General features: G+C 37.0%; 1 protein-coding gene across 1 annotated transcript; it reads right to left on the reverse strand.

The window, feature by feature from the left end:
- Positions 1–51: 51 nt before the first annotated feature.
- Positions 52–26,025, reverse strand: niban2b (niban apoptosis regulator 2b). The gene is made up of 14 exons (XM_051893649.1): positions 25,556–26,025; positions 15,972–16,102; positions 15,375–15,503; positions 14,914–15,019; positions 14,238–14,405; positions 8,970–9,085; positions 7,621–7,725; positions 6,971–7,133; positions 6,008–6,195; positions 4,920–5,075; positions 3,682–3,795; positions 3,474–3,581; positions 3,278–3,389; positions 52–2,364 (listed from the first exon to the last, which is right to left on the reverse strand). The coding sequence occupies exons 1-14, from the start codon at positions 25,608–25,610 to the stop codon at positions 1,427–1,429; spliced, it is 2,589 nt and encodes an 862-aa protein (XP_051749609.1). The 5' UTR covers positions 25,611–26,025; the 3' UTR covers positions 52–1,426.

Consider the following 26,025-nt stretch of genomic DNA (forward strand, 5'->3'; position numbering starts at 1 on the left):
AATACTATTCACTTTCAGCAAACAACAGCTTAAAGAGAAACATACATAAACTGCCAGTGATTATGTAATTGTTTATTTAAAAAAAAAAAAAAAAAAAAAAAAAAAAACAGGATTTGTGCAGGATACAAAAAAAGGTTAAGATATAGTACCAAGTGCTGTAACTAATAAATTAAAATATATCCAATTACGTTCATTAAAATTTAAAGTACTTGTCATTTTATAGATAAAACTGTACTTTAAAAACAGCAAGAAAACAGGAAGATGCTGTGGCCAGATATATCTGAGTTGGACACATTGAAAACATATTTTGCACATCAATAAATTGCTTGTCATTTCAATTTGAAATACAATTACTTAACTTTCTGGTTACCTAACAGTGGCACTGTACTAATATGAATATGAACTGGATGGTTCTCATTTACTGAATTCCCCTTTTTCAAGTGTTACCTGTACTGATATCAAAGCATCATAATATGACACATATCTCCACTAGGACCCACAACCTTTATGCAGTATAAACTAAAACTACTACAGTGCATGTGTGACTCAGAAGATAGTGACAAGCAAAAAAAAAAAAAAAAAAAAAAAAAAAAAAAAAAAAAAGGGGGGGGGGAAAGCACCATATGGAAAATGGCTTGGTCAGTTGTACTAGTTTGAACTGGTCATGAAAAAAAAAGATCTCAACAAATGATGGCAGTGTTTAAGAAAATAACGCTTACTCCACCAGCTGCACCAATGCAAGCAACACTTAAACTAGAAGTAGCTTGTTTGGTGTTCCAGCAAGTAGTTGTTCACTAGCTACTGTAAGTGTCTCCTTTGCACAAAACTCAGACTTCCTTATGTCATTGTCAAAAAAGATGCTTTGATTTACAAGCCATCTCGCTGATCAAGCATAAAACAAACCTCTACATAAAAATGATGAAAAAAAAAAAAAAAAAAACTGAATTCTGGCAAGGCAGTTACTGTATCAAAAGCAAATTTAAATAAGGCACCATGTACTATCAAGTTCAACATGAGGCATAATTTGGCTGGTTTCCACTGCATCAAAAGCATCATGCTTCTGTAGTCTGTTATTCTGCACCACACACAGAAATGAAAAGCTACTAAAGGGAAACTGAGATATCTAATAAAGGTGGATATCATATTTATGAACAGAAAGATGAAGACATTTTGACCTAAAATGTGTTTATAACCGAGCCCAGCTCAAAGAGTGACATTTTCTTAAGTGCAAAAAATGTGACAGTGCGCACACAAAAAGACAGGAACGTTTAAGGAGACGACAATAAATGTCTAAACAGAGACAAAAGTGTTTACAGAAAAAAAGAAAAAAAAAGCTCCTGTCACTCAGTCAAAAGTCTTTTAAGATCAGTGGGTGATACATTTACTCACTCTTTACAGGCACAAACACACAATAAATGAAGATATTTCACTGGTGATCCATGTGTGCACTTTCTCCCTTCCCAGTGTCTTCTCCTGTTTCTGAGTCATTGCACTCCTCCTTTCCCGTCTGATGCTCCTCCCCTGCTTCTTCATTAGTGGGTGACTGGAATCCGCTGTCATCGTGCTGTGATGAAAAGATGGGTTTTTCCATGTGGGAGTCTTGAGTGCTTGCCTTAATGTGATTTTCCTGTTGGTCTGATGCCGTCATGACTTCCACTTCCGTTACTGGTGAATCTAAAGGCTTATCCTGTGTGCTTGAAGGTGTATCTTTGTTTGTGACTGCCTGGTTTAGTTGTGCCCTTTCTTGGCAATTTGGGGCAGAATCTACCTCCTCAGCTGCAGTTTCCTCTTTTGAGGATGATGACTCTGCAGTTTTCGGTGTCCTGAGCTCATGTTCCCCTTCCTGTACTTTATTCTCGATTTCCTGTATGGCACAGTCTATGGCTGACTTGCTCTCTGTGTCCTGCAGTGACTTTTCTGTTGTGCTTTCTTCCTCTTTTAGTGTATTTCCGTTTGTTGGTGGTTTCTCCTCAACCGCATTTCTGTTCACATCCTCCTTGGTTCCGTTGGGCACGTGCTTCTCTGACTTTTGGGATAATGAGGCATCTGAACGTACTTCTGTCACCTCCTCTGGAATATTGTCCACGGCAGGCACATCCAAGCACGACTCATTGGGCAGCACAGAGGCGGTGCCTTCCAACTGGATCATGGAGACCACCTGCTTCATTCTCCGCCTCTTCTGAGCCTCAGGATCTCCTGCGTTCTCTAGATCCTCCTCCTCCTCCTCTTGGCCTCCTCCATACTCTTCAGCCCAGTCGATAGGAGGGTTCTCCCCCAGCAGGTGAAGGTTAGGGTCACTGTTGGTCAAAACGATGCTGTCTCGGTACAGGTTGTGTCTCCTCTGGACGGCTGCTTCCTTCACAGCTGAAAACAGAAGAAATGTTGATAAGACCACACTGTTTTCATGAAGGTACAATGTGAAAGTTTGTGAGATCTTAGGTAGGGGAATATGAAATGGAAATTCACCCCATCCATTTTCTAAATGGATTCTATTGATGTTACTGTGAATGATTCATCCATGCATATTTTATTTTTTACATTATTTTATATACATATGAGCTTGTAATGATTAATTAAAATGTCACAATATTCTGATGGTGGCATACAGTATGCTGGAATTCAGCAGAAGGCCTCTAAATGACCACCATGATCAAAACTTTGAAGTCTTCTACATGCCGTCTGCCCTCTGCCCGACAGTTTATCTCTTTTTTATCAGTAACAGCCCGTTTAGTAAAATTCTAAAAATCTCCTTCTTCAGGTCATGGTACATGTGTCTTTTTGCTGTGAAATCTCTAAAGATTTTAAAAAATTAAACTTAACTTTAATATTATATAAAATATTTTAATAATAATATTTCAAGATGAATGTTTACTGGACTGAAGCAGCTTAAGTTTACTTGATTATCCATACATATTTGACTACCATAGTAGGGGAATAAATACTATGGTAGTCCATGGGGGGTGAGATCTAATTGGGTACAAACATTCTTCCAAGTATCTTCCTTTGTGTACAGCAGAACAAAGAAATTTATACCAGTTTGGAACAACTTGAGGGGGAGTAAATGATGTCACAATCTTCATTTTTGGGTGAACTATCCCTTAGATCTGCGTCCATCCAATCAACAACCAATGGATGGAACCAAGTCCCCATCCTACATTTTTTTTCCCAATAATCTAACTAGTTATACTTGGAAATATGTAACAATATGGAATAAAACATGTGTTGCTACTTTTAATATTTTCAGTTGGAAGGTCTCATTCTTTGAAAGAAGTCTTACCCATCATTATATCTTTCATCACCGTGTGCAGCACCACTTCCTCAAAGATGTTCTCCACCAGAATGAAACGAGAAAAATCCTCAAAAATTAGCTCCTGGAAACGAGGGAGTTCCTGCGAAAACAACATAATAACATATTATTATGAGTAGTTGTAGATTATATAAAGCATTGTTGTTATAACAGAGACAGGACTTACAGCAGAGCATGTTGGGGAGAGCTGTTTCAGCATGTAGGGGATGAATATCTGCAGAAGGGCCTCTCTGAAGAACTTCTTACGAACTGTGCTGCTGTCGTAGTCAAATTTCTAGGGATCACATTTTTAAAAATTGTCAACGTTTAAAAATACTAAATAAGGACCTGCTGGTTCAAAAAGATATGATAAGCAGATGGACGTTCTGTTTCACCTTGATGACACGATCCTGACAGCGCTGGATAGTTTTACAGAGATCCTCCCCTTCCTGGCTTTCCAAACTCTGGTGCAGGAGCTGCTCAAATGTGTACACTGCATCATCCATTTGCTGCATAAAACAGATTTATATATGCTTAAGGTTGGTTAACTTTTTCCTAGATTTTTGCCCTGATTGGAGAAGTCAGTAAAAGCTCCCAAAAGTCATTGCCAGTCTCCAGATTTTGGTCAATAGGAGTCGACAGATTTCACCGAAAAATCACATAGTGTATGATGAGTACAGATAAACCCTGCATTCTGAATATGCCTACTTCCATACTACTCAGCTCACATACTGTTTTTAATCTAATATATAATATGTCTGAATTCATAGTATTCATAAAACTACCTGGACAACCTACTACTTTCGTCAAGATTCTGTAGTGCGCATTTACTGGACACTATACCATCCCAAGTGGACACGGGAGAGGATTTGTGAATGGCAGTAAAGCTGCGTATATGATTCCGTCCAGTGGATATCAAACATGTTTGATATTATGAGCTGTTTTGAGACATTTTTATTTTAGATTTTTTTTTTTTTTTTTTTTTGATAGAACACATGTTCATGTGATTCATGGAAATAAATGGACATAGACAAAGGCTTTTCAAAAAGGACAACATTGATTTCATAAGTGACTAACGTCTGTTAATCCATATTGCCACAAGGGGGCATATTTCACCACACAGAAGGGTGGCTCAACATTATTTTGATAATTCACAATACAAGTTTAGTCTTGTTTCCCCACTCCCTGTGCTCTGAAATTCTGTCTCTGTAGTAAAAATGTCTTTTATATAAAGTGCTAATGAATGATGTTCTTGTGCTCACAATCAGCAGTCATATGCTAGTCTTTAAAACTGTAGCTATGTAATTTAGTGACCAAAATGAGGTTTAACATTTCTACCACAACGTGCCTCCTCAGGGCATACGGCTTCATACACAGCAAAACCACAAACCAAACTCAAAGTGGCACATAGACACACACAAACCGCTTGTTTTGCCTACAAAAGAACAAAGCCCCCCTAACAGAAACATTTGTATATCTTGATCATAAACATTATTAATAACTCAGATGTGTGGTACATATTTGTACTTTGTTGTTAGTACCACTGTTTTACAGTACTTGCCAGTATTAGTGCTGGTTGTTTATAAAAGAAATTCTTCAGTTTACTGCTGTTCTTGGTTCAAAGATGACTGACCTCTCGCATTAGGATTTGGGCTCTCTGGACAAACACGGAGGGGCTGGAAACGTCAAAGCGCTGCTGCAGTCCCTCTAAACTCAGAGTCTCCACCTTCTCATAGCAGCTCTGCATCTTTACAGGATGGAAGGCTAGCATGGAGATCTTCTCCATGTGCTGGACACCAAAACAAAAGAGTTTTAAGTGATATTAAAAAAGGCTGTGTTTACACTGCAAGTCTTAATGCACAGATCTGATCTTTTGACCATATGTGTTTTTTTGTCCCACCTGTTTACATGCACTTTAGACACAAAACAAATCCAATATCTGTGTTTACATGCATCCCCACCCAAAATGATTCTGTTTGTGATCGCTTTACTATGTGACATGGTTGATCCTTAGGTTTTGAATGGCCATACTAAAATTATTTTATAATTCACGTCGGGGTGGTCATGACCATTTGCCAACCTGGATATGTTAAAAGCTGTCATGGATGTTTGCAGCGCAAAATCTGACTGAATGGATATAGACCGGAAAATGATGGTAATTTTTGTTATTTTAGTAGCGTGGTAAGATTTCATTTATGTGAAGGAATTCGAGGGAATTAGCGAGAGAAAGAGAGAGAATTACCTTTGTGCGTCTGTATGTAATAGAAAGATACAAAGATGTTTACATGGGTTGTAACTCGTGGCGAGAGATTGCTCAAAACTGCGCATGTGGTGAACGCCTGTGTATGCGTATGAGTCAAATGAAGTATACTTTCCAAGGCTGTGCATTCGACTGTGAACTAATGTATGCGTAAAAAAAACAAAGAACACCCAGGGCTTTAGACGTAGGTCAGATGTCCAGATATTGGATATGTATCTGATTTAAAACCACATTTGGAAGTGGCTTAGAATGGATGCGAAAAAAACGCATCACGTGCAAATTTTTGTTTACACATGTGCAACAAATTCCAATCTGTCAGATGTGAGTAAAAAAAAAAATTAGATTTTTTGTTTTCATGACTCATGCAACCTATTGACAATGATAGTAAAACCAGAGGTCAGGAGGGGGACAAAAAAAATAATATACATATACATAATTCAGTGAAACTTTTAATGCATTACCTCCCCGAGTTTTTCCTTGTTGCCATCATTGAGGAGGTTCTTGCTCATGTCCACCAGCTCTCTGAAGAACAAGTCTCGCACCTCGAAGAAGCCTCTGCTAGTGGGCTCCATCAGTGCTTCCAGGATTGAGCTGATGTACGGCTGGATGCTCACCTTCAGAAGCTTCTCTGCCTTGGGCAGCACAAGAGCTACGTACAGACAAAAAAAAAAAAAAAAAAAATTCAATTGCATAATTATTAAATGTTAAATGTTAGGGATGCACTGAATATTAAAATTCTGGCCAATACAATAAGCCGATAAATATTTTCATATTATGGATGATTTTATAAATACTATACAATTAAAACTGCTTAAAAATAAAGACAATAAAAGAGAAAGGAATAAACAACCAAAAAAAAAAAAAAAAAAACATTGTAGTGATCCTCTCTCTCAAAAAAGGTACAAAAGCGGTCAGTACCCTTTCAAAAAGTACACATTTGTAACTTCTTTCTATTGGTATTAAATGTGAGAGAGAACAAAGTAAATAGGTCAAAGTGACTTTAGGGATCACAACATTATAGTGTGAAGTATGAAATATAAATATAGTATAAATATTATATTACTTAAAAAAATCTGCTATTATTTCATGTGCACAGCAACTAACTTAAGGCATTGTGTTTTTAAAGGGTTAAATCTTTGCCATAATCAGTGATTTCAGAGGAACACTTCTATCATGTACATCATCTTCATTCCTCAATAACACTTGAGGTAAGCTGTCAAAATGTGACATTTGTCATCCATCTTCTTTCACAATCCCTTTAAAATAAATTTCCTTGAAAGTGAATCACCAGAAACCTGATATGATCTGATGTCATTTTTCCTCAGATATACGTTTGGGAGTTTATTTTCCAGGTAAGTCACAAGTGTCCTATTTGTGTCACTTGATCAAGATAAATACAGGAATAAATCACCAATTAAAGCTACCTCTTATTTTGCTGGTCACATGTTCTTTGGAAGTGATGATCTGGTCCATGTCCGTGCGGATGGTGGTTTCCAGTGGGGGGCGACCTGCTTCACAGCTCTGCACTACTGCTTCATATTGTGCCTGAGCCTGGCTCTGAACCAGCCCGTACACCGCATCTGATATCTGACCACAAATCAGACAGAAGCCATTTTAATACATACAGGTTGTTGTAGAATAGAAAGTCCAGGGGCCAGTTGCATAAACACAGTTTCTATGTTAAGACTGTTAAGACTTTTTTTTCCCGATTTAAATTAGATCAATATACCTTTTTATGTGACTGACATAAAGTTATGACCAGTCTTGAAGAAAAAAAAATTAGATTGCTTAGACTAGTCTTACACATTTGTCTAAGCAGTTTATGCAACCAGCCACAGATCCTTCTAAAAAGACTTTACAATGCTTCTGGGCTACAGCCACAGTGGTACAGTAAAGACCCACAGATTATTCTCTATAATAAAATAAAAATGTTGCATCTCATGCAAAGTAACACAAGTAGAGGTAAATCCTAGTATCGCACTTATATATACACTAAGTTTGGAAAATAACATTTATTTACTTGTTTATTATTTAAATATATATAAAAAAGTTTTATCTAAAATGCATGACATACCAACATCCAATTCCTCTGTCTCTCATGCATCTTGCCCTTCAGTTTGGGGGTGATGAGGTCTCTCATCTCAGGAAGGAGGGTTTCCATAACTAGGTTGGCGAGGATCTGAGAAAATGATCAAAAAACAACTGAATGGGTGTAAAAATGGAAAAACACTATAACACATGCCTTTCTTGAAACCAACACACCAACCACAAAGGCTATATTAACTCATTCCCATCATATTCTTGGGATATATGAGGAAACCTGGCTTGCCTGGAGCACATTACAACTTTACTACTGCCAGACTGGTCTGGACACTGATCATATATCATTTAACCTTTTATTGTGACTTCCCCTGAAAACTTAGTTTGCTACCGTCCTACAAGAAAAATAAACTTGTGTAGGCTTAATCTCTATTATTCAGATATATTAGAAATATTGTGAACATGGCTAATCTGTTCCTTACAAAGTCACAAGTTACTGGAGGACACACTCCTGCAACTTTCACATGATGTCTCTGTTTGTTTCACTCGCTCAAGAGAGAAAACAATGCCGTTTAAGAACTCAGCTAAGAAAAAGAAAAATACTACTGTGATGCTGCCAGGAGGATCACAGGTTAAACAATGACATGCTATTTTTAGCTTTTTACTTTAAGATATTTCTTTATCAGACTATCTGATATAGCTGGTTAAATAGCTACTGTATCACTAAAGTATAAATTATTAAATTCATGGTATAGAGTTCCAATTCACAATGACAAAAGATCTCCCAGCTAACCAAGGTCAGATTCCATCAACATTGTTTATATTCTATTTCTTTACTCATTCTTTTAGGGTCTGTATAAATGTTAATGCAGTATAATGTACAGAATTTAATATAAATATCTATTTTCAATATTTACCTATATCTTTTTTTTATTATTTTTTAAAGTAAAGCTGATAGATACCTATAAACCCCACCCTACAAGGAATATCATCCTATTTCGCTAATGCTACACAAAAAGTTTTCTACAGGGACATCATGATTTTAAATGGGTCACTTACGACCCAAACAATTACTATCTCCCTAAGCAGTGACCTTTTCCACTTTGTTTTGCTTTTTGAGCACATTGTTTAATATATGCTCTAAAACTGCTGGTACAACTTGTTAGCATATATTTGTGCAGTGCAGGATTCAGCTGTGTTCAAAATAAGAGAAAAATAAAACACATTTAATACATTCAAATATCGCCAAAGAAAATTATTTGAATTTTGCAACCTCGAAAGTGCTTGAGAACCCCCCCCCACCCCCCTGGTTGGAAACTCCTGTTCTAGAACAAAAGGGACCTTGCAAGAGCTATACAAGTACATGTGTGTTTTTTGTTTTACCTGTGGAGGAGTTCCACACATCATGTCCCATGTTCCATAATGACCATGGGCCTGCCGATAGAGTCGCACTGCGTCTGTGAATGCGGGGGTCTGAACTTTACATTCTTCAGGCAGTCCTGAGCAAGAGAACAGGAATTCATCATTATACTCACATATCCAAGGAAATGACAAAACTGTCATCAAAAATCAAACACCATAAACATTAATTTCAAAATTCAATGACGACATCATAACATGGCACAGTTCCTCTCCATTTAGAGAAGTGAAAAGGAGGGGTGACATAAAATGAAAGAAGGCTCATATTTATATATACACACACAGGCACGTCACAATCAGATTTTCACATCATTTGGTCAACAGGAAGCATTGCCTCATTAGTTACCAAGGTAATTCCCTAAACAATGCTATAGTTACCACAGTATACTGAAGAGTCATAAGAAACTGATCCAGCTGAAGAAAGAATCCGACACAGTTTTTGAGACGATTTGACTCAAGCTCTTCAGAACACTGACAAGCTGCTGTCAGTTATGATGACACTTTAAAAGTCCACATATTGCAAAAGCCTCCTGTACATACAGTATGTGTGCGCCAGTGCCTGAACCTTTACAAAGAGAGGAAGTTCAAGCAGGCTGGGCGTGGGGGGCTGGAGGAGAACAGACAGGAAGTACAGCACTCCACATCAGCACAGCTTGACGCTTTTGTGAGTACATGCACACATGGGCAAGCATATTTATGAACATGTGGGGAGAGCTGGAGAAGTCCTATGTGAGGTGTTATGCAAGAACGAGCGTTCCGGGTCGCTTATTCTGGCGTGGTCACCACAAAAACAACTGATCTCAAGTTCAAAAACACCAGGTGATCAAAGTACAATGAGAGAAAAATGAGGATCTGGTGGATCTTTACACACCATGCCCTAATGACACCAATGAGATGATAAATACCTTGCACAATATGAGACTTGCTTCGGATAACACCAAGTTCAAACTTTGAGGTTTAACATTTTTATCCCTTTCAGTCATCATGTAATGATGTAGTGTTTAAGTGTTCAGAAATTCAAGTTATTCTGACTTTTTCCTCTTATTTGTGTAGTTTCTGTCAGGTTGTCACTAAGGCCTTTACGATGACATTCAATAGGCTTTAAAAGAACAACTTTGTGACTGGACACTGGAGAGGTTAAACCTGTTCAGTTGCCCAATAAAACCTTCTCCCAAGGCTGACATGTACTATATACAGTGGTGGAAATGGCCGAGATGCACTAGGGGAACCTTAGTTGGGAAAATATTTTACATGTATATTTTTAAACCACAGATGCAGAAAATCCCATTCTTTAATTTATTTGAATGGAATTTGCATAGCACTCTTGCCTCCTGCCCTGACAATAAACTGGGATGTGAGTCACAGTCTAGCTACTTCATGTTGGCCACTCATGACCATAAATAACACAATGTTCAGCAAAGTAAGATTTGTGACCTGCCCAGAAGCTGCATTGCTCCTTTTTAGACATTAAAGTCTCCCTCACCCAAGCCAAAAATCACACAGGGAAGATCAGAAGAACAAAACGGACAGAATGGTTCAATTAATTGCCGTCACATACCAGACTTTACTGGCTTGCCAGTCCAAACAGATTGGTCATGACAGCACGGGCTCACAGAAGTCAACAAGCCAGTATACTTGCAGCAGCGTATAGTACAGTACGGTAGAAGTGCATGAATTGCTTTGACAGCCTTAGGATTAAGCAGTCTTTAACGTTGTACATGCAAATAATCTACTTCCAAAAACAAGCCAAGACTTGCCAGGATCCACCCCTGATATAACTCTGTTCATGCACGCTTGGGTTTACTCCTCTGGGCATCCATTCACAGAATAGCACTGTCCTGTTGGAGCACTGCATGTTCCTGGATCCTAGAGTCCTGCCAGTTTTTGTGACATAGATTAGCTGTTACAAGCAACTTAATATATTGAGTTACACAAAACATTTAGCTTTTTATAGAAAGCTAGTGTAGTGCAATTTGAACCAACACTGATCCAACGCAATGCTTACCACAACCATTTCGAAGACATGTGCCTGGCTCATGTTTTCAGTTTCAATTTAATTCTCAGCAGAAGTTGTGCCAAATAAACTCACACTACCCCACACAATAAAAAAATAAAAAATAAAAATAAAAAAAAAACTGCTGTTAGAGACATCTAATGTCAAATAAACAGAGATACAGTCTACTTAACTTTTTAATTTATGTATTATATTTGTGGTCATGTAAAAAAAATTAAAATGAGATTGTGTTTTGATTAATAAACGTTTTTAATAATATATTAATTTAATTAACAATATATTCATTAAAATCATTTATTAGAAAAAATAAACTTCTGATGCAAATGTGTATTATAATGGTTAATCAGTCAGCAATGATACTGATTTAAGCCTCGAAAATTAAGTAGGCTACACAAAGCTTGCTTCACTTCAAGACAGATGTCACTGAAAGTAATAATAATTTGCAGTTCAGTGAGTTCATTCAATGAAGGATTCATCAGACTGATTCAAACCTGATTCAAAGTAACTCACGAATTTCTGAATGTTTGTGAGTCATTTGTCCATGATCGCTGTACGTTTTTAATTTACTAAAAAGACTTTACTCATACGAGTCTTTTGATTGTGAATCAGACAACTTGGAAAGACTAAATTTGGACTGCAAACTCACATTGGCAACTCAGGTTAAGTATGATTACTTTTGCTGTGGCAAAGCAGATTTTACAGCAGCAATGTTCAAAGCACTGCAGGAAAATTTGCTCACAAAATAATGACTGTGCCAAGACAGTACTTAACATAATTACTGTACTTGCATAATAAACGTGTGAATTTGACAGGTAAAAGGGAAGGGCAATTACATCAGTGGTCAAATTATGAATAAAAGCCCATTACAAATCACTCAAACCTACACTCCTTCTGCAGAGTTTGTCTTAAACTGCCATGGTGACCAGGTACATACTCACAGAAACAACACTTTCAACCAATGAATCAGACCAGTGTTACATAACACTACAAAGAGCATTTGTTCTGCTGTTAAAAGCAATCAATACAGATACTGAACTGTTTAAGCAGCGTTTAGATAAATTCCAGAAATTAAGCACTACAGGGTTTATGTTTCATTGAAAGCCAAAAGAGAAAACCACTTATCCATTCCTATTAGTTTCTGTGATAAACCGAAAGATAGAGAGAAACAGATTCCTCTTTATTATGTGATGTTACAATGGTCACGGTCACCACTCTTAGAAGCGCACAGTCACCATGAACATCTAACCTTCTTACCAAACAGTGAGAATAGAAAATCACAGTCTAACATATTTTAAATATGTCAGAGAACATCTTAAACAGACTAATGAATAGCAAAGAACCAGAACTGAACCAGACCTTATTTGGGAAAAAAGGCTCTGCAGATGTGCTAGAATTCAGAACATACTACACACAGCAGGGATCTGGCTAACTCTAATGCACACACACACACACACACGCACACACACACACACACACACACACACACTTTTAGATGGCCTCCTTAATACCCCAGGGGACATTACTGCCCTTGCCGCAAGTGTGCATTCCCCTCTCGGCAGCCTCCCATCCAAACTGAATTATGGGTTGACAGCCCCAGCTGTGACCACTCTGGAATCTGGACTACAGCAGAGAGAAAACAGCTCTAGTAGCCATCATAAGACGTCTATGAGACACGGAGAACCTCAAGATCCAACACTTACAATACAATATGTACAGCAAGACATTTCTATGACAATTAGCCTCAACACTGTCAGACCCCTTTTCCCCAGTCCCAATATACCATAAGATGACTTTAGTGGGACACAGCACCCTCTGAAAACTACCCTACACTGGGAAAAAATAATAATTTTTTACTATAAAAATACTACAGTAAAAACCTGTGAACTATAAGTTACCTTACTATATATTACTATATGAAATGCGGAAATCACATTACATGTACTTTTACTGTATAATACTGTTGGTTTGTGGAAGTAAAAACTATGAATTACAATATAATTTACGGTGAAAACAGTAAAATGACATTTCCAGTAGTTCCTGTGTATATTTTCGTAATTTAAAATAATTTAGTTTCTTCTAATTTTTGTTATTGGTGTAGTTAATGTTTATTGGATTATTTTAGTATCATGTGTGTCACCCTGAAGGTGGCCAATGTAAACATATTGGTTATGTTTTATGAAAAGGCCATTTCCGATGAACTCGTCATCTTTGTAGCACCTGTATTATTATGGTGGTTATCAGTACATTTTGTAGTTCAAGCAGCTTGATATAACATTATATCAGTAAATGAAATGTACAGTATGGTTATAAATTAAAGTACAGGCACTAATATGCCGTCCCACAATAAGAGAAACGTCAAATTTTTTTATGGTGAATTGAACAGGATATTTTTAACAGTGCAAAACCACATCAAGGGTGAAGCAGGTGAAATAACCTCAATAAGTTTAACAATCTCAACGTATCCTTTAAATAGACAAGTATACACTTGTTTTAGTGGCTTGACAAACAGTATTATCAAGCAATCTGACAGTGACATCACTGTGAAAGAGCGAAACTCTCACACTAACAATGAACCTTCTGGTAGCCCTAGGCATGGTGCAACTATATTTAAAATCAGCAAATTCTTGAGAAAGATTTGTAAACTTAAATGCAAGCATATCGTCTAGAAACATAACCGAAATGTTTGTCTGGGAATTGACTTTGACTAGAATTATACAACAAATAAAAGGTCTTTACAAATAGCATTTCATTTAATTGGCATATAAAAAAACATAGAAAGAGACATTTTATGGTTAAATACTATAATTTCTGCTAATTATATAAAGTTACAGAAGCTCTACAGAATAAACAGTCAGAGCTCACACACAGGGAATGAATGATGGCAGCACATCTCCAGCTTTCGTTATGATCTCATTGGACTCTTTTTACAGCCTTGAGCAGTAAAATTCTTTCTATTGTCAAACAGGCCAAATGAACAGTCAACCGTGCCAAACGTTCCACTCAAGTTTCTTTTTTGATAAAAGGATGTCTAAAAGAGGTGATTAATGAAATAACACATCAGTTCATCTAGCAAGTTTGAATGCAGCTTATTCTGACAAACAATAGAATAGCAAAAACTGTAATAAAAGCTTCATGCCTTGAACGTGTGTCCGGGTGTTAAAGTGAAAGAGCGGAACATGGACAGTATGGACCTTTTTAACAACAGGGTTAAGACTCACCATTGTTAGTGTGTCGGACACAGTCTTGAAAGACAGCGTTCCACTTCTGCTGCTCCTTCTCAGCCACCACACAGAAATAGTAGTGACGAGCATAAGGGTGCCAGAGGATGAGGGGAAACTGTGTCGCACATTTCAGGAATGGGGAACTGCCAACTTTAGCTTTTACACCTGGAAAACGCATGTTGCATGATTCAATATTAAATTAAATATAGCCTGATGACAAGATCTCCATAGTCATCATGATCACAGCTGCACAACATACAGCACATTTCTTTACACTCCATTTCATCGCTTCTTATCTGGACTTTTGTTTTCTTACCAACTCTACTCTCCATTTAGTTAAAAGGAAGGCTGCAGGTTCAATCCAATAAATACATTTTGTTAGTTATAGTGAGTACACAGGGCCTGGTAATAAACACATATGGTTTTAAATGTCAGTCACATGACTTAAAAATTAGACGTGTTCACAAGAGTCTCTTGTGACAGAATTGCTTACTGACCTCGTCTATGTAAAGTTATCTAATCTTTTAACTTCATTGTCATGACAATGCAACCCTAGTAAAACCGGTAAGCCAGTAACAGTTTTTCTTTTAGGAACATTCCTTTAAGAATCCCTTTCCTTTCTGAGGTTTTCCTATCTTTCTTTATCAATTTACACTTTCTCCTTTAGACTAACCTGGTAGGCTGGTGTTAAGGAGCTCGAGATATTCCTCCATAGAGGTCAAGACCCTGTAGCCAGCACAGTTAATGGTGCCTTTAGGATGCAGCCCTCTGTCATAGGCCTAAATCAAAGGTAAGCAAGTAAATAATTAATAATTAATAGTCAGGAATGGCTACTGACTTGACTAAATGAATAAAATATGAATTATTATTTAATTCATATGTTATTAATTCATTTTATCAAATAAATACTATTTCCTTAATTAGTATATTTAATTAAATAAATGTATTTATTTATTTAAACTCCTGGAATCATCAAACATTTACTTTACACAATATTTACAATACAAAAGATTTGAAAAACGGTAAAATGCATGATTATCAGCCAAGACCTTTTTTTTTTTTTGGCCTGACCTGGCTGATAATATTAGTCTTGCTACTGAAATGTGGTTCATTTTATTTCATTAAACTCATTACCTGTTCGTTTTCATAATAGTTGATGTTATAGGAGTCGGGAATAAAGAGAAAACGATTCCTCCATTTTTTGTTTTCTTCTAGATACTGAAACAAAGCCCCTGAGAAGATGGACTTATTCTTAAGAGGCACCTATGAAAGAAACACAAAAATTGAAGTGTGGTTCAAATAAGGTCTTGTTTAAGCAGAGAGAGAGAAAGATAGATGTCCCTCTATTTTCAGTGAGGACCCAGTACCTAATTATACATTTTGTAGAGAGATGTTAAGACTGGAACTTAATTTATGTTTACTTTGCCCACCCAGTGTGTCTGTCTATAGACATACATGCACACACACCCCGATAGACGAATAAAAAGTGTGCAAACTGCTCATCTTTAAAGGGTCACACTGTGAAAATAATACTACACATTTTAAATAAACAAGTCTGCATTTATTCAAACAGAGCAATTATTCCTAATTCCGCTTTGCTATTTGACATTACGGACCATCAGTTCTGTAAGAAATTACCCCGATTTAAATAATTTCACTTGCACCTTTAAAAAAAGAAAGAAAATAAGATAAATAGAGCTGAAAAAGAGGAACAGAAAAAGAGAGCTTTACCTTCCTGTGCAGGAGCTGAGGCTGAGGGCCTCCTCCACCCTCTATGTCATAGCGCATCTGGTTAAAGAGAGCGACTGCATACTGCTGTTCATATAGCCGACCAAAATCTCCCATCAGCTCCCCTGTCCGTGCTAAAAAAAAAAAGATACACACACAATCAATACATGATAGAACTTAAACAGAATAGTTATTAATTACCGGTAATTTTCGTGTCATAGGTAGCTAAAAATGAAACCCTGTTACTTATTTTTGTATCCATGTAAGGATATGGGGAAGGAACATGGGAGTGACATGACATCAAAAACCTGGGTGAAACACATCCTGATAGCAATTAATAACAGAAATGTTCTAAATATTAAAACATGTACATATATCTTCTATGGAATTCTCAGGACAAAAAAAAAAAAAAATATTCGTCCAATCATTGCATTTGGTCTGAATGCAATGATACGATGTTCTACCTGCCTCCGTCAATAACCTCCGTGCACCCTGCTCGTGCAGACATCACACATCATCAACACATTCAATGAGGCTATGCAGCAGGGATGCACAGATACCATTTTTTAAGGACTGAGTACCGATACTTTTGTTCTGGTACTCGCCGATACCAATACTGATGCCTATACATTTATCTCTCTCTCTCTCTCTCTCTCTCTCTCTCTCTCTCTCTTTTGGTGATGTTGCAGTTTTCCAAGCACAACACAGTGAGACTATTATTACTCTAATGAAAAAAGTAATAATTTTTATGTGCTTGTCACAAACTTAAAGAACAAGAATTTCAGTGTCCAATAACCTTCAAAGGGCATAATTACCAATATATCATATATATATATATTATAATTGTTGTTATATAAAAAGAAATTTACAAACAAATTAAAAACAATACAACAAATACTATAGAGATACAAATTAAATAAACTTGTTTTTCAGATACAGTAGGTTTATATACCATGTATACATTTATTTAACATGTTTTGTTGTTTTATTAACATTAATGACAAATATAGGCTATGGTCCCTTTAAGACCGAATCCATGGATACTGACACATATCCTGTTTTCACCCAAATGTTTACATCAACTTAAGCCATAACCGACTGTATTTACGTGAGATACTCCACACGATGGACATTTTGACAACTATGTGTGCATTTGACCATTCAGGCAAGGAGAACTGATCGCGCGCTGTCTGAGAGAACTGGGATCGCGCGCAAGAAAGAGAGAGGAGCGTGTGAGAGAGAGCGCTTCTGGTCTGTGTCATTCAGCGTGATTCCGCCTATCCCGCCTTCACTAATCGATAACGGATTGTGATTGAAAGCATGCAGTTCACAATGTGTGGGTTGTCATCATTAATTTTGAAGTATTTCCACACCCCTGAGGCTGACATTGTTTCTGCTGCTGCTGCCGGTGAAAATTCTGTCAGTTACGTCACGCGAGGTAACGTCTTTGGTATCAGGGGTATTTTTCCGAGTACGAGTACACAAGCTTGGTATCGGTTGTAGACACAGTCACCAAGCACCGTAAACAAACAGCAACCACCTTTTACAGTTTTTTACAGCTCATTGTTTTGGTTCTCCTGAACCAAAACAATGAGCTGCGTTCACGCCATGTTGTAACCGTAATTACAAGATGGCAACCCATGATGTTCTATCCGGAGCTGTTCATAGACTCGGATTTATCCGTTTCTATGACAACACTATCAACACCTAAATGGATATGCAGCAGTCAGGTGGTACAAGTAACAGCTCTGTAAGTTGTTTACGTTCATTAATATTGTAATGTTATGTGCTTTCAGACATGAGGTAATTTAATGCCGTCTTTCATCTTGTGACGCTCTGCAGACTCTGCTATGCACGTTAATGTCTTTTGAAGGAGGCGTGGCTTTGGAGAACGCTATGAAGGGAGGGTGGGATCTCATGCTTTCAAAGCTAGCTTGCCATTACTAGCCTCTCTGAAATTGCCTACCCTACCTTTAATGTGAGGCCATTGACAAAAATACAAACTCAGCATTTCTGATTTTAAACACTGCTTTAATACTGCTTGTACTAAAGCCAAATAAGTTGATTCAAATAGTATAAAATGAAAAAAAAAGAAAAAAAAAGAAAACATTTTATAATAATAATAATAATAATAAAATTAAACAATGATAAAATGTGATGTAAACACAGCAATAAAAAAAAAAAAAATCTTGTGAAAGGCTTACTGTAAGCAGCTGTAGCTCTACAACAGACAGTTGTGTTACAATGAATCAATGGCCATTAAACATTAACAGCAATTCACACCGAGGCCCATATGTCTGATCAGAAGTTGAGATTACAATGTTTGAGCTTCACTGCTTTGTCCTTCGCATGCATGTACGTAAAAGCAGATCAACACTGCAGTTGGCACAGGAACAAAGGTAGCTCCATTATTGAATGCTTTCTGGCGGGATGTTTTCCAAATGACTATGTAGGGCTTGTTGTAAAACTTTGGAGGAATTCAGTCTCTTGGAAATATTCAGGGAAAGAGAACAGAAAAAACAACAACATTCCTGTCCATTTGCTTACAATGTGAAGATGCCTTTAAATTAGAGAGAGGCATGAAAATAAAGCACTTAGTGATGGCCCAAAAAAAAAAAAAAGACGAAATGTAAACTTAGTTATCTAATTGCCTTTAAATGCCTATTGACATTAGACTTAAAAGTATTTTTAAGTCAGAAAGATCCCCTGTACATTAAAAATAACTCCAATGCAGTTCATTTGCATTGTAAAAATTACTGTATTATTTACATAATGTATATGTGGTATTGCAGAGATAAGGATCTTACCTCACATATATTATTGTTAGGATGGAAGACATCTATGGACTGCTATTCTATTTGTGGACTTGCCCTTGATACTTTATTGTACCATCAATACTATACCATCAAAAAGTTTATTTGTGACATACTGTATGACTGCACTTGATAAAACAAAAGAAAATTTCAGAAAAAAAAAACATTTCAAAAAAGACATTTCAAGGCTTATATATATATATATATATATATATATGAGAGAGAGAAAGAGAGATTGTTATGACTCATAAAAATTACATTTTATACAGGGAGAGACTGCAACAAATCAGATCCATACAGCTAAACGCTCACGTTCAACAGGATCTTTAACATCAAAAAGTTCCCATCAAAGCAAATTATAAACAGACCTGATGTTTAGCATTTACATACTTCAGTCTGCCAAGTCAAATGCACACAGGAACACCGTAAAATGTTCCCTCTCTGAATGTATATGGTCTACTACACTGCAGAAATTAAAAGTTTCTGGAGCTGAGCTCTGCTTATGATTCTCGCAACCAACTCTCAATCCATCATTTTTGGCCCATAAAGCCAGAGAATATAATTAAATGAACTGCTAAAGCCATTAAGCAGTTGTGCAGGCAGTACTTAACAGAGAGGAATGTGAAAAAGGAGACAAGCAGGCTGAGAATAAGGTCACCCTGACAATCTGCATTGTTTTAAAAAGTACAATATTAGAGGCATCAGGAAATACGTGACGACCTTACATGCCAAGAAAGCTATTAAATATGAATTGTACCTACTGCAGTGTTGTTATGGTTGAAGAAAACTTTAGTTTTCATTAACTGAAATTAAACAAAATCCTCAATTAAGCCATGAACAAAACTCCAAGACAAAATCACTAAATTACAAACTTTATTTTGAAGCAAAAACTTTGGCACAATTCTCGTTTCTACAGTAACAGCTGCTTCTCTGATTGGCGGATTATTAAAGACACTGCCCATTTCAGGATTATGGGTAGTGTAGTTCAGCTATTACACATGCACAGACAGTGATGGTGGGAACAGAGCTGACTGTATTAGGGCTGGGCAGTTTGCACACTGACCAGGCATCAATCTTAAACAAACATCCTAGGGCAGATCCCTTAATGCTTCGCTGCAATGCCAAATCATTCCTGACACACTCACACAATTTCACAATCCATGTCTCAACACAAATCTAACGAACGCAGCTCGCTTTTCTCAGGAACCCATTTCGACACCAAAACAAACATCTCAGTAATGTGCATGAGTCTGATGGTGGGAATAAAATCTTGCCAAGCTCTGCTTTGGTAATGTGGAGGTTTGGAGACAGACACTTAAAGAGCAGTTCCACTAGTGGAAGATAATTACAATACCATCATGCCGACCACACAGAGGGCAGTTGGCCTTCAGGGGGGTGGGGGAAAAGGAAAAGGAAGTTTCTTTGGAATGTGTCCATGTCAGAGTGGACAGAGTGAAAGCTCTTCTGAGGGAAATCTGGGAGCTCAGATCATGGTACGGACAATAGCTATTATAGCTAGATTATAGCCAAATTTGCAAATTTAACATGTGCAAAATTGGAATACTGCATAAAACATTTGCAAATAATGCATAGTTTCCATCCCACGTGTTCAAGACAACAAAGTTGTGTTGCTGCAATCAGGGAAGCCACCATGGCTCTTTATCATACATCATGAATTACTTGCGCATCAGAGAATACAGACAAAATGCAGTAAACCAGGGTTCCTCAAATCCAGCCCTGGAGGACCACTGTCCTGCAGAGTTTAGCTCAAAACCGTGATCGAACTCACTTACCGGAAATTTTCTATTAACTCCAAAGAGTAGGACTAGCTTGTTTAGGTGTGTTTTGATTAGGGTTGGAACAAAACTCTGCAGGGTAGTGGCCCTCCAGGACCGGATTTGAGGAACGCTGCCATGTTATCTTGCATTCGGATGCCTGATGTTTGGGAACGCAATTGTGTGAGATAGATCTGTGAGGTTATTATAACAAATTTTGATTTGCTTTGGCTCAGGCATTTCAGAATGACTTAACATTGAAGATGGTGTGCAGTGAGATTGGTTTGCTGGTTAGTTCAGTTATCCAATCACATGATCTGTTAAGGCAAAGTTATAGGACTTTTTTTTTGTTTGCGCATCAAAGGATTTATTTGGTAAATGCATTTCCATCGTCTTCTTACAGGATTTAAAAAAAAAAAAAAAAAAAAAAAAAAAAAACAACAACTCTCTGCCACAATTTTTACATTTTTTAATGCACATTTTTAGAATTTATGCCCGTCTTGGCATTATCTTCCAGCATTCTTTTTATTATGCACTTCAAATTTTGCATAAAATGAGAATATGCTCTCAAAGTACTGGGAAGGAGAAAGGTAACATGGAAATAGAAAAGATAAAAACCCACATTTTCAGTTCCCACATTTTCGGACCAATGAATCTTTCCAGGCCTGGACATTCCAAGTTGTCCGTGACCATGGGAAACTTGTGGAGCATTCTCTGCTATATGATGTGTGGAAAGATTTCACACTTACTATATGTCTAAGAATGAATTTACAAAGATAAAAGGGTGCTAACAGAGCACATTACTTTGAGAGGGTTAATGAGAATAACCCGGAGCCAGAGCATGGAAGAAACCACAAGACACAGGGCATGTGTATGTTCATGTGAATATCTAAAACTGAGCGCATTTGTGAGTGTGTGTGCTGTTTTTTTATGAGTCACTCACTGAATGAGTCTCATGTGATACTTGGTGCCACTCCTTGTTCCTTTTTAATTTCATTACAAGCTCAAGAGCAAATCAAATTAGCATTACCATATAGCAGCCACTTCAAAGAGAGACTCTGATGCCTCACATTGAAGATAGTGTTTGCTCTTCATTACCAAATGAAACTATATCACAGAGAAACTGTTACACTTAAATAGTGCAATAACAAATCTCTTTTCAAGTATTAATTCTTCATTTTTACATGTTACAATCATACAAGCTCAGCAAAACCAGCCTGCTGGAGTCATTCACGCTTATCTAGTTGAGCTCACAGCAGGAAATCCCAAAACACTTTGGTCATAGTCCTGTTTGATTCTTTCAAGAAGAGCGTTTATGGATCATCCTGTGTAATATACTGAATTCTTGAATTTTATTGGTTGACACTTCCCAAGGGTTATTTTCTATAATTGCACAGCAATGAAGCAGTTTCAGGTTACTTGACCACACTATAGTTGCATATCACTTCACCATGTTCTTCAGCAAACAAGTAGTAATGGGTGTTTGGGCTTTGCCCAAACAAGATTGTAGCTTAATCATAAGACACGTATTTTACTTGACTTGAGAAAAAGTTTACACTACCATTCAAAAGTTTGAGTTTGGTAATGTTTTGAAAATAATTCTCTTATGGTCACCAAGGCAGCATTTATTTGATAAAAAATAAAGTAATAACAGTAATATTGTAAAATATTATAACAATTTAAAATAAATGTTTTCCTATTTCAATTTATTTTGAAATGTAACTCGTTTCTGTGATGGCAATCACAGAAACTCCAGGCTTCAGTGTCACACAAACCTTCAGAAACTATTCTAATATTTTATATTTTTGTGGAAACAGTGATACAATGATGTACAGAAGGTTCAAAATAGCAGCATTTTTTTGAAATAGAAATGTTTGTAACAATTTAAAGGTCTTTCTTTACCATCACTTTTTTTGATCAATTTAAGGATTCCTTCATTAGAGCTGTCAATGAAGGAATCCGACTTCGTCCGAGTACCGACTTCGTTACCATGTTGGTACTGAAATTTTAAAAATGTGAAGCTTTGAGTGCTGTTGAGCGGATTCGTAAACACCTCCGATTGGCCACTGTGTTGACGCGCTCATCGGATATGTCTGTGATTGGCTTCAATAATCAACGCTGTAAAAAAGTTGTGAATAGTCATCAATGACACTCTTCGCCGATCGCTTACACAGATACACATGGGAAAGATTTTACTGAACCCAGACTTTTGAAAGGTATTTTGTATGTATATTATAATGTTTTTCATTCAATGTTAAATTTTCTTTGGTATACGTGGAATAGATGACTGCAGACCACTGAATTATTGAAAACTTAATGCACAGCCCATCCCAGATGCAGTCAATTTTCAAAAATTCAATGGTCTGTCATCAAATACTGCATTCAACATAATGTGCTCCTCATCTAGTTTATAAAACATTTCATTAACATTTTCTAACAAATGGGTTTGAATTTGACAGCACAAACAGTTTAGATAAATGATATTGTTTGATTATACAGTACTGGTCGAGTGAGCTTTCTGCATTTGTGGAATTTATGGGAACACTGGCAAGGATAAAGAACAGCTGACATAAAATCTGACAAGGGGGAATTTAGCAACTGGTATGCCTTGCTTGAGGACACAGTGGCAAGGCCACAACTATACAGTTCCTTTTAAAAACATAAATTATAGCACAATACACTTTAAAGTTTTATCAGAGTAGATAAAGCAGTATGCTGGGGGTTTTTTTCTTCATTTCTTTGAGCACAATACACTTAAATTTACCACATGATGAAAAAGATTATGATGGTATACAATGATCAAATTGCAGTGTTATTTGATGATCTGTTGCTACAGTAAGTGAAGCATGCTGGGATGTGATTTATAAACATGCTGTGCTCATCATTTGTTTTAATTGTCCTGAGAGCCTCATTGGTGCTGAGTACAACATTGAGCAAGCCTGATGTTCATCATGGAAAATTCTCATTTAAACCTACATTGGCTGATGGAGTCACATCAACCCTTGAGCAAAATCTAATTCTGAAGAATAAGCATACGCCTTGATTCAATTTCAAAATCTGTGCTTCTTGTTTTCTCACAGTGACACCGACATTCCAGCTAGATGATTTTTCAGACCAACTCTGGACTAACTCCCATTTTTGCCTAAATTCCAGTCAGTTCTGTGGATGACTAAGAATGGTTCACTTGAGAAAAGGATAAGTTAGCATTAGCAATAAGAGAGGGCCAACAGAATCACACACACTATAGGAAGTGTAGGGTGGATTGTGCACTATGACCTCACTGCAAAGCTCTATTACAAACATGTTCTGTTTAGAAGAATCCCGCTTTATTAGTGTTCTACGACTTCCCCTTCCACGAACATTCTATTAAAGCACTTCCTGCAAGATCCCCCTCATCCCCCCAGCTATTCAAACAGCTATGTCATTTGCTTTCCACAATGGCTCCAACTTCATCACCACCTAAACATGGAAGATTTGACCCCAAAGGATGCTCAACAAACATAAAAATAACATAAATCTAATGAGAGACAATGTAAAATAATTTGCTGCATCTAAAGCTGTCATTGTAAACTCAAAGATAAACACATTGCTAAAATTTAAAACAGGAAGTGCTGAAGTCATTCTATTCCCCACCCACTATTTTGAGATGATGACTTCATCCATTCTCTAGACTACAAGACGACGACAGGAAAAGTGTGGCTTTCTGACTTAAACCCTCTTTACTGAAAAGGGAAAGGTGAGGTCAAAAGACAACAGGCTACTGTAGACATATCATATTGCCTCACAAGCATCCTCTATGAATTAGCTTATGAATATTTTATACACTTAAAAAAAAAAAAAAGAATGAGCACATGACCTCCTGAACAAAGGTTATCCAAATGTTGAGCATAACAGATCATCCAGACAGCCTCCTTACTGCTGTTAGGCACCCAATGCATTCTTGAGATTCCATATCTAATGTGCTTTCTCTTAAAATGTGCAAAAGCAGGGAAGATGGAAAGTTCTCTCTTTCCCTTCCCAAATGCGATTTCATCAACTGATATTGAAATGGATAATCGATAAGTAAAACATTTACATTATTCTAACATTGTTTCAAAAAATATAAAAAGAAAATTCTGTGCTTCTGATTTTCCCACATTCAGTGACACTGACATTCTAGTCAGATGATTTTCCCAGACTAAACTAAATTGGTAAGTAAAACATTATTTAACTTATTCTTTAAGTTCATTTTTCTTAAATGAACATTTCTTACCAAAAATAAAATAAACCTGACATTTAAAATGTGGGGGGGAAAGGTCCACTTAGTGCAGTTAAATTATTTTTGTACATAAATGTAGTACAGTATATGCCTTGTTTTATATGGTTAGAACAAAAAAAAAAACGAACAAAAAAAACCTTTAAAATCAAAAACTGCCCCTAAATACAAAAGTTAACTTATTCTGGTATTGACAGGTAATCTTCTACTAGTAATCCACTGTGAATATCAGCATTTACTCAAACCTGCTCCACCCAAACCACACCTGATCACACAGCTCTGAAGAGATGCAGGCACCTATCCACCCATACAAATTCATTTAGAGTTCACTTTTTTTTTTCTTTTTTTTTTTTTCTTCATGATTTGAGATATCAACAATAGTTAGGTTAATCTTGTAGATTCTAAGCAAAGCATTTCATGATTTAAATCCTCATATATTTTTGCACAATGAAATCTCTGCATGATTATCTCACTGATTATTTATGCAGTTTGTAATTCAAAACTCCTAAAAAAGTAACAGGAAATGTTGTGCCACGTCGCAGCAAAGTGCCCTGAGGGAACAGCACAAAAGTTTATTATCCCACACGTTTTATTTTTGGGGCGGAAAGCCCTTTCACCCAAAACCCCAGCACTGGCCTTAACTGATATTGCATTGCAACTCTTTCGCAGCACCATATTTTACATACCGACACTGATTATCTATCACGTCTAGCGGTAAGCAGACACATCCATTAGAGTATTTACCTGTTATAACCTCCCGTTTGCCTTCATCCAGATGAGTTGAGATCAAATCCCCCATCGCGCCGCTGTTATATGGCAAATTCGGCTGGATCGGACAACTTCGGCTCAGAGGAGCAGCTGTATAATAGCAGTTGGGCGCTGGTTTCTTGTGATAAGATATAAACTGAAGTTGATTTGAGCGGCTCCTCCTTCTTTTTACTCAAGTAGTTTGAACGCAGTAAGAGGTGGCTGGAGTTGCATAAAGAGTTGACAGGCACCGTGCTGGATTACTGGAGGCTCAGTTTTCCATAACTCTTGATTTAATGCTTCTTTAGTCCAGCGTGAAGCACAGACCCTGTGCTCGGTTTCAGCGTCAAAACACACTCTTTGGGAGACATAGGAGCGTGCTGAAGGCGGGGTTACAGAAATCTGAATTCACCTCCAATTAGAGGCGGGACTCTACGTTCATTCAATGAATCGGAGGTTTTAGAGCA

This window comes from Ctenopharyngodon idella, chromosome 5, assembly GCF_019924925.1.
Source record: "Ctenopharyngodon idella isolate HZGC_01 chromosome 5, HZGC01, whole genome shotgun sequence".
Classification (NCBI taxonomy): Eukaryota; Metazoa; Chordata; class Actinopteri; order Cypriniformes; family Xenocyprididae; genus Ctenopharyngodon; species Ctenopharyngodon idella.

Excerpts from the sequence above, each read along its gene's own strand:
- niban2b (XM_051893649.1), bottom strand. The coding sequence starts at position 25,610 with ATGGGGGATTTGATCTCAACTCATCTGGATGAAGGCAAACGGGAGGTT. Across the intron at positions 7,134-7,620 it reads GACAGAGGAATTGGATGTTG|ATATCAGATGCGGTGTACGG; the intron begins GTATGTCATGCA and ends ATTTGTGGTCAG. Across the intron at positions 3,582-3,681 it reads GTCAGGATCGTGTCATCAAG|AAATTTGACTACGACAGCAG; the intron begins GTGAAACAGAAC and ends TGTGATCCCTAG.